Source organism: Akebia trifoliata, chromosome 2 (genome assembly GCF_017979445.1).
Source record: "Akebia trifoliata isolate Shusen 1 chromosome 2, ASM1797944v1, whole genome shotgun sequence".
NCBI lineage: Eukaryota > Viridiplantae > Streptophyta > Magnoliopsida > Ranunculales > Lardizabalaceae > Akebia > Akebia trifoliata.
In genome coordinates, this window is record NC_141376.1 from 12,589,116 (window position 1) to 12,599,126 (window position 10,011).

General features: G+C 35.2%; 1 protein-coding gene across 3 annotated transcripts; it reads right to left on the minus strand.

The window, feature by feature from the left end:
* Positions 1 to 3,725: 3,725 nt before the first annotated feature.
* LOC147409622 (Tetratricopeptide repeat (TPR)-like superfamily protein) lies at positions 3,726 to 7,813 on the minus strand. 3 transcript variants are annotated; one of them, XM_086430810.1, is made up of 2 exons: positions 4,507 to 7,813; positions 3,726 to 4,050 (listed from the first exon to the last, which is right to left on the minus strand). In XM_086430810.1, exon 1 carries the CDS (start codon positions 7,437 to 7,439, stop codon positions 4,887 to 4,889), a length of 2,553 nt encoding a protein of 850 aa, XP_086286936.1. In that variant the 5' UTR covers positions 7,440 to 7,813; the 3' UTR covers positions 3,726 to 4,050; positions 4,507 to 4,886. The 3 variants fall into 3 exon arrangements, with proteins under 3 accessions (XP_086286936.1, XP_086286927.1, XP_086286931.1); XM_086430801.1 differs by having other exon boundaries at positions 4,477 to 7,813; XM_086430805.1 differs by having other exon boundaries at positions 4,474 to 7,813.
* Between the last annotated feature and the right edge of the window lie 2,198 nt (positions 7,814 to 10,011).

The following is a 10,011-nucleotide window of genomic DNA, read 5'->3' on the forward strand; positions in this document are numbered from 1 at the left end:
TCTTCTGTAGTATAAGCACCCTATAGTGCCATCGAAATAGTAGAGATTGACATCTTGAAAACAAGATTTAACACCTCAGCCTCATATGGGTCATTGTGTAGATCAGCTTTTTTTTTTTTTTTTTTAATTTAAAAAAAGAGACATTTTTATAAGTCCGATGAAGGTTTTGAAAATGGACGGTCCATAATCTCCAATATTTTAAGAAAGGGGATTTCGTGAATATGCGACGTGGCTCTCCCTCAACCGTCAAATGCCATTACAGGAAACACATACTACAGAGGATCCGCTCCCATGTTTGGACATAAAATTTTCCTTATAGGGTATAGCCCTTAATTTTTTGATCTAGAACTAAATCTAGACATTCATGTGTAAAATCGGTGATGAATCGACAAACCATCTCTTTATTCATGTAATTTTCTCTATACTAATTATATATCCTGATTTCACATTTCTTGTCAATGACTTTTCCATGATCCTTTTTCTCTCTCCTCCAATTTGGAGGGACACAACTTTTCCGTGCAGAGAAAAGAATTCTCTGCTCATTGGCTTCTTCTGCTATTTACATGGGACCATTTGAAAGGAACAAAATAATTGTACTGTTTAGGGAAGAAACATACACTCTTTGAGAAATCAACATTAGCATTATTGGGTTATTGTTTCTTTTGGTGCAAGTAATTTTACAATTTTAAGGGTATATTTAAAAAAAAAAAAATTCCTTTTTAATTGAGAGTGAGTGATTAACCAAAGTTGTAACATAGGGTATGGGTTTTATTATGTTTTTAATTTGGAGTAGAGTTGTTTTCTCTTTTTCGTCGCATAAAATGGATTTTCTCAGTTTTTGGGTGAATTTTCAGTAGGGAGCAATGGTTGCTTACAAGTATTATTAAGAATTATAATGATTTATATATTACTACGACAAATAACAATAATAGATAAAAAATTTACCATTATTATATCAATTTAAAAAAAAAAAAAGAAAAAATTGTAAGGGAAAGCCTTATGCCCTCAATCTAAGGCCGATTTAACTGATCTTATCCCTCCATTCCACTTTCTCTTGATTACGTCTTTTGTATATTATATTCATAAAAAAATAACAAATTTCAATCTTATTTTTCAGTCTTACCCCATCTAAAAGAGGCTCACACTTGTTGAATAATTACGATCGTCAACTTAGTGATCAATTGTAATGGTGTGTGGGGGGCCTAGGGTTCCATCAAGGCTGATCTACCTTAGGTGCATTAGATGGCAAACATAGGATTTGAGGGTCTTGGTGTTTTTCTTTAAACTGGAAAAGTTGAAGAAAGAACAATGTCGGTAGCACTCAAAGGTAAGATACCCAAAAGCTTTATCTTAATCTTAATAATAGAAACACAACTTTTCCTATTGTCTTCTACTAATAAAATAATTAGGGGTGCATCCATAAAATCCCAAACTTTCTCACATAATCTGCTGTCTCCTTTTTGTCTTCTAATAGGTGGCTTTAGTATGATGAAGCCCAACAACAAAGCTCCTAAATTATTTCACAATCTCTGTAAACTATACCCCCACAATATCAATTTAAAAACTTACAAATGTTTAAAGGGCATGTTTGTTAAAAGAGAGTTGTCATTGCCCCCACCAACTTTCACTAATGCCACACCAATTCCTACGTAAAACACCAAGAATTACACACAATTGGTGGGGCGTTAGTGAAAGTTGGTGTGGCAATAGTAACTCTCTTGTTAAAATATTAATATGGAGTCAATATATTAAGCTCCAAGTGGGTTGCAATTTAATATGATTATTTTGGTATAAAACAAGAGAGTTGAGTGTAACAATTATTTAAATTATTTGAATCTTTAGATCAAGAAGAGTGGAAGGGGATCGAAAGCATGTTAGAGGAGTATCTCTATAATACAGCCCTTATTTTCTTAAAAAGGAGAAAAAACTTGATTAAGGAGGTTCAAACAAATAAATTGTGTTATTTAGCTAAAATTACTCTCTCTCTCTCTCTCTCATTTTTTTTAATCTACACAAATCAATTTTAAGCTAATGATCATAGTATTGTCAATAATTCACATTCCTCACGAATAAATGAGACAACTTTCAATTCCATATGTTGCGGTGTTTGGAAAGAAAGAAATCGAGGGTGTCTGAAGCAAAAGGGAGAGATTAGTTTCGTATGGATTGGATTCCATGGGCCTTTTGTTCAACTGGAGTTCGATCTTTTTGGAAGTTAGAGGACTTTTCTTTGAGGATTCTGTGGGAAGATGGGATTGGGTTTGTAATAGAGGGTGATGGTGAAGGCTTTGAGTTTTTGTATTGTTGTTTTCTTTCTTGGGGTGGTCATCAAAACTAGCCCCTTAGTAATAAAAAAGTTTCACTGATCAAAAATAAAATAAAATGATACAGGATCAAGATAATTTGATCCCACAATTAAAAAAAAAAAAATTTTAAATCAAAAATCAAAACCAAAAACAATTGAGAACAAAATATGAAAAGTTGCTCATTGATCTTTTTTTTTTTTTTTTTTGGCTATTTCAATTTGGCTCTTCTTCCCAAATTTTCTACTGCAGACCAGTAAGTTAAGACACCATAGTTTACCCATTGCTCAACACTCCCACTCTCCTAAGTCCTAACCACTCATCTAGTCACCCTGAAAGTTACCTTAAATACATATAAATTAAGCTGAAACCTCGGTTTGTTTGGTGAAAAAATACATGTTCTATCATCATCAATCTTATGCGTCCTATGTGTTGGCCACACCAATTTTGCTATGTGGAATAAATACTCTTTGGTTCCATCAACTCATTGAACATTCGGGTCAATGAGTGATTCACGCTGGTCGGATTTTAATGCAAATCAGATTCCACGACTAGAGCTCTAATACCACTTGACGTGAACGCTCCCTTCTTCCTTCAGTCCAAAACATTAGAATTGCAACACTGATTAAATTAAGAACAACAGTTGGGAAGCCTCAGCTTCTATCCCAAACCTGACAAAGAAGTCTATTTCTGGGAAATAGAGACCCTGTAAACCCGACACCTATACTTTGAATAGATTTTACTGCAATGTGCAGGTTTAAATACAAACATAGAAAATCAATACTAAGGCACAGTAGTATTCTTTTATAATGTTTTCTAAAATGACTTAAAACCTCTAAGTAAATAAATCCATAAATTAAGCAATAATCAGTGAACCTTAAGGGGCATACAAGGACTAATTCTGTGGTAATCTTTTATGTTTTTTCATTATTATTTTTTTAAATTCCTCCGCACCTTCGTGAGTTGAGTGGGTCTAATTTTTTGAATGTGACAAGGCCGGCATCAAAACAGAACCAAGAAGGTATGAATAAATCGAGTCCAACCCTCATTAAAAGGACTTGGTAGTCAGTACTGGGCACAAAGCAAAACTAAGTAAAACTTAGTTGAGTCCTTGAAACATACAAGAGACAAAAACAATGGGTGGAAAGTTCTAGAAACTATCTGATCGTCAATCAGTCAAGACCATCTGTCCAAGCAATCCAGGTTACTTGAACTACCCCAGGTACGAAAGACTTCGATCAGATTTTCATTTTTGTCAACGGAAATAAATTTAACTTTCTTAAAAGATCGTTGAGATTTTGGAAATATCACATAATAAATGAATTTGCCAGGATAGACTTGCATGCCTAAATTATGAATCGACTAATCACTAATCTCTCGATAAGAATTTTATTTTTAGCCCATTAGTAGAAGCCCCATGCAGACTAAAATCTTCGGCTTGAATTAACGTAACATTGAAATGGTTGAATCAAGTGGACAAAAAAAAAAAAAGATACCATATGAAATCAGGTTAAAGGTATGAATATGACTAACAGTAGCATTATTCATAACAATGGGAAAGCTATCAATAACTTGCCTTGTGAATCAACCGCAATTGTCTATCTGTCCCATTGTTCAAAGTTTCTACCAAAAGGGATGAAAGAACCAAATCTAAAAGTGAATGCCTTTCAAGATAAATGTGCAGTTCATTGATCTCCGGCTGAATCAGCAGTCCTCTAGATAATGCATCTTCTGGTGTAAGTTCTTCCTGCACAAAATAAATAAATAAAAATATTGGTCACATATAGAAGACAACATGTGGTGATACTGCACAACCATAGTCACAAAATTCTCCAATTTTTTCAAAAAATTCTTAAAATTCTACAAATAAGAGGGTAGCCGATCAAATCGACGATTCATCAATTGATCATGGAAAATGGTAACATCTATACTCTCCACCTTCAAAATTTTAACTTAAAAAAAAAAAAAATATTCAAACATCAAAGAAGAAGATAGGGTTTTTAGAGAGGTTGAAGATTATGAGTTTTGCTAAAAATCCACAAACATATTTTGCATATTCTCAAAAATTTCCCCATTTTTTTATGAAACTTTCTCGCATTTATCCAAATTAACCTAATTGAATCCACACGGACTAATTACCAAATCCAAACTTTGTTACTATGTGCACAACTACCTGAGACGCAGAAGCCTGGGCTGGGCCTACCTCCATTCCTAGAGGAGCCGTACGAGACGGAAGCTCCACGTAGGTTTTAAAGCCGAGCCTTTCCAGCAATGGGGCCTAGAGATTACCAAAAGGGGCAAAAGTGTCACATAGTAGAGAATCTGTCACCTCAATAGGAGCAAAGAAAGAAACGGACACAATTACTTGTGAACAGAGTGGGCAAGCCAAATATATTGAGAGCAGTACTTGCTCCTAGAGACTTCAATTCAAACTAAATCAAGAAACCAGTTCTGCTGTCATTTTCAGTCATTCAAGACTGTTCAAATTGCTCTGCAATCCAGCCGTTGGAATGCCGAAAAGAATATTTGAAGAACAAAAAAGGGCTCATTGAATATAGTGGACATCATACATATCCCTCTTAATCATTCATCAAGTGTAGTTATGTCGGGGACATAACCGACAGCTTTGATCTGTTGGGTTAACCAGTCCAACACTGAATATATCAATTCGGCTTGCTTATGACCTTTGTCTCTTGCAATAAATACATGAACCTCTTTTTTCACCTCAAGCCAACTATGCCCCGGTTCCTTCAACACTTCATTGCGGCTCATTCTCTTCCTCACATTCTCCACATCAGCCCACATACCTCTAGACGCTAAAATATTCGAAAGTAGTACATAGGACCCGCTATCCTTTGGTTCAAGTGAGATTGCCATCTCGGCCGCATATTTCCCTAAGTTAACATCATTAGCTATTCTACATGCACTAAGCAAGCTCCGCCATACAATTGCCGCGGGTTCAATGGGCATTTGCTCAATAAATTCCTTGGCTTTGCTTAGTTTCCCTGCTCGGCCCAAGAGAGCAACCACACAAGCATAGTGTTCCATCCCTTGCTCAATTCCAAACTCGGATACCATCTTGTCGAAGTGACAGAGCCCAATCTCGACAAGCCCCACGTGACTACATGCCGAGAGCACACCAACAAATGTGACATAATTGGGTTCTACTCCTTCAGCTCGCATCTGGTCAAATAACCGAAGAGCTTCTTCTGCATGCCCATGTTGGGCGTATCTTGAGATCATCGCATTCCAACATACGACATCTCTTTGGTCTGTGGCATCAAACATTTTCCGAGCCTCTTCAATGCTCCCGCATTTCGCATACAAATCTATAAGGGCGTTTGATACATATGGGTCTAAGTCTAGACCGGACTTAAGAAGCTGGTTATGGAATTGTTGACCATGTGTAAGACTTGCAAGGTTACTTGCCGCTGTGACAAGAGCAACGAATGTGAACTCGTTAGGTTTCATTCTTGAAAATTGCAATTCTAAGAAGAGTTTGAGGGCCTCCTCGCCTTGTCCATTTAGGGTATATCCGAAAACCATGGCATTCCATAATACAATATCTCTTTCATTCATCTCCTCAAAGACAAGCCTCGCATCCTTGACACACGCACACTTGGAATAAACATCCACTAGGGCACTACCAGCGTAAATATCTAAAGCAACTCCAAATTTTACAACGAGGCCGTGGATTTGCTTGCTAAAATCCAATGTGGACAACGAAGCTGACACCCCAAGAAGACTAACAAATGTCAAGAGGCTTGGATCAACCAATCTAAGCCTCATTTCATGAAAAAGGTCTAGCACTTCAAAAAGCATTTCTTGTCTCGCATACCCTTCGATCATAGCATTGTAAGAGATGACATTGTGTTCGGTCATGACATCGAAAGCCCTTCTAGCATCTATCAAAGCATTGCACTTCGCGTACATGTCAATCAGTCCATTTTTCACAAACTCATCAGATTCAAGGTTGACTTTGATAGTGTAAGAATGCACTTGTTTCCCTTGTTCCAATGCTTGAAGTGAACCACAAGAAGTGAGAATACTAGTGCATGTAAATCCATCCGGTCTCCAACCCAATTGGGTCATTTCCAAGAAGAGTTTCATCGCATCCCAATCACGGGAATTTTGCATGTATCCAGCTATCAACGTTGTCCATGACACAACATTCTTAACATCCATTTGGTCGAATAGTTTTCGTCCAAGTGTCACTCTATGACACTTGGAATATAAATCAATAAGCACGTTAATCACCGAAACATCCGTCTCCGTTCCATTCCTCAATACATAAGCATGAATTTGCTTCCCCCCTTCAATAAACTCCAATGCCGAACACGCACTTATCACACTTGAGAGAACATATCTATCAGGAACAACATTGGTTTCCCTCATTTGGTTAAACAACTGCAAAGAAACTTCACTCCTTCCACTTTGAGAGTACCCCATAATAATGGTAGTCCAAGTAACCGCAGTCTTTACAGGTAAATCATCAAAAACCAATCTTGCTTCTTCAATTTCTCCATTCTTCGAATAAAAATCAATTAAAGAAGTACCAACATACACATCTTGATCAAACCCAGACTTGATAACATAACCATACACTTGTATTGCTCTTCCAACCGCCTTTACTTGCGTGCAAGCACGAAGAACACTAGCTAATATAAACTCGTTCGGATTCTCCAACGAAGATTCAATAAATTTTGAGAAAAATAGCAAAGCTTCTTGACCATGATTATGTTGGGTGTACATGGAAATCATTGAAGACCAAGTGATTATATTTCTTTCAGGCATTTTATCAAACAGTAGTCTCGCATCATGAAGACAGTCAGATTTTGAATAACAGTGAAGGAGAATGTTGGATAAATAGATATCTGATTGAAAACCCAATACTACAATACTTCCATGAATTCTTTTGTAGTAAAGATGTGGTTTGTTTAAAACACGAAATTGTAAGAGTTGGGCGAGTTCGAGTCTTTTCTTGCGGATTTCATGGGTTGAGAGAAATGGGTTTGGTGGAGGAAGAAGAGGAGTAAGGCTAAAGGTGGTGAAATTGAAAGATTGTATACCAGCAGTTTTGGGTTGATATTTGACACAAAATCTTAGGGAATGTGTTACCGAGCATTGACTTCTCATTCTATATCGCAATCACTTGCTTTTTTTTTTTTTCTTCAATGTTCAGCGCAGAAACACTATCACCTTCTCCACCTGCATCTTTTCTTTCTTTCTTTCTTTCTTTCTTTCTTAAATTATTAAAGCACTCACTTACACGCTCTTTTGTTACTTTCCTTCTTCTTCTCGATTTAATCTGAATACCTTTACAAATTAAGATTGAGAGAACGATCTGATGAACCGATCGCCTCCGTGCTTTAGCTGACTTTCTACCCAAATTTTCATCTTTTAGAATTGTATTATTGTATTATTTAACACCGACACAGTGAACGGCTGAGATTAGATGAAAAATACAGGTTTTTTTCTAGTAATTAGAACATGAATTTTCCTCTAAAATCTAGTTTGAGTTTTCTGTCGGTACTCTCTCCACTGATACTTGCGAACTCTTTTATTTTATTGTAAACTCTTCTATTGCCACACCAACTTTTGCTAACACTAAACCAATTGTAACAATACTTTGATGATTTATATATGAATTGGTGTGCAATTAATAACGTATTGTGCTGTTGATAGAGTTTTGTAAAAATGTTGTGCTGTTGATCAGAAACTGATAATTGCTATTTGATACAATTTCAAGAATCTACTGTATTATGATAAAATGATCACAATATCCTTAAGGTTGCTAGTGCACCCAAAATGCATTAAAAATTATCATAATACCCTTTACATTAAATATATATAAATATAAGAAAATTATATAAAAAATTTAAAAAATAATTGTATTAATTTTAAAATATTTATAATTCATTTTAGAGTGATTGATTTATTGTGAAGTTCTTCACCAACTCATCTTTCTCATTTTAGAGTCTTTTTTAAGCCAATGACTTAATAGGTTCTTGATCTCTTCCGTGTGTATATGATTTGGAAAATAATTAAAATACATTTTACAGTCATTTGTTTCCATTTGTCATAGAGCATCTTCTTTTATCTTATTTTCTCTCTACTTCCATACAAAGTGTGATCAATGAATAATAGTTTATTCGAATTTTAAGGGCAACGACTTGAAATTGAATTTAAAAAGGGAATCAAACATACAATATTCAAATTATTTATTTATCTCAAATATCTCAAAAATGTTGAACAAACATAGGGAGGAATCAATGAAGAAATTAGACGAACAACTAAGAAATTAAAAATGGCACAAACTAATCTCTAATGCAATCCCTTTATAAATAGATCCAAAATTTAATTGATTCGATGATTATCCCTAAAATATAATCGAAGATAATAAATTGGGAATGAATAAAATAAAATTAAAATAATTATTAGAATATTAAAAATAGAAGGAAAAAATTATTTGCTGATGAATTATAAAGAGATATGAAAGTCGAAAAACATTAAAATAAGTAGAACCAAGATTTGTAAAGAAAGGAACAAGGTGTGTGTGTATTGATTGAGAGTTACAATTGGCACACCAACTTTTACTAACATTACTTCAAATGTGAGCAATTAGCTTAATTGAAAATTTCCAATTTCATTTTATAAACAGAAAAATTTTAAATCGAAAAATTCCAAGTTATTTTTAAAAATTCACACAAATTCAAAGAAAAATTATACAAAACAAGCAATAATTCAAACAACAAAACAAGCAACAATTAAATCAAACAACAATTATTTATATTATTTTATTTTAATAAAAATCTACCAAAAAATTAGAACCCTAACAGAAAATTTTCTGTTAATCTAACCTGAAATATGTAATTTCGTCAAGAATCACACAAATTGAAATTGATGAGAGAGAGAGAGAGAGCTCACAAAGATTGGAAAAGGCGTTGATGGAAAAAATGGATCAAACGGAGGGATTGATTTCGATCTTACTTCGAATCGTCGTCGTCAATGCCGTCGATCGCAAACTAGGTTGTTAATGGCGTCGATTTTCATCGGTGTCTTGATTGGGGTTGGGTTCAACAATGAATATTATCAATCAACGGTGAGTCTTTCAAGCCTGTGGGTTTTGTTTGACCGAAGCTAACGTCGTCGTCGACGTCAATGGGTTAGATCGGTGCTTCGATGGTCGCCATCGTCAATGAGATCAGTCGATTGGTTGTCGTCGTCAATGAGATCAGTCGGTTGCTACTGTAGAAATCGAAGGGTCAAGTCATACGAAGTGTGAACGATTTTTTAATCGTGGACGATGATGGAATTTTTAAAAATGTCGAAGGGCATAAACGTCATTTCATATGAATGCGTTTTAACGCTGTTGCGCGAAGCTTCTCCCATCCACTTTTCAAAACAGCGGTTAAAAACGAAAATTTGCTTTAAAAATTTCAAAACACTGTGTTTAGAAGCACTATCAAACACGCAAATAATTGTAAATCTCAACTTTTTGATGCAAATGCTAGTAAAGTTGCGTTTAAAAACGCAATCAATCGCCCCCGAACTTTCCTCTAAAATCAAGTTTGAGCTTTCTGTCAGTACTCACTCCACTGATATTTGCGAACTCTTTTATTATGAACTCTTCTATTGCCACACCAACTTTTGTTAACGCTAAATCAACTGTAGCAATACTTTGGAGATTTATATATGAATTGGTGTG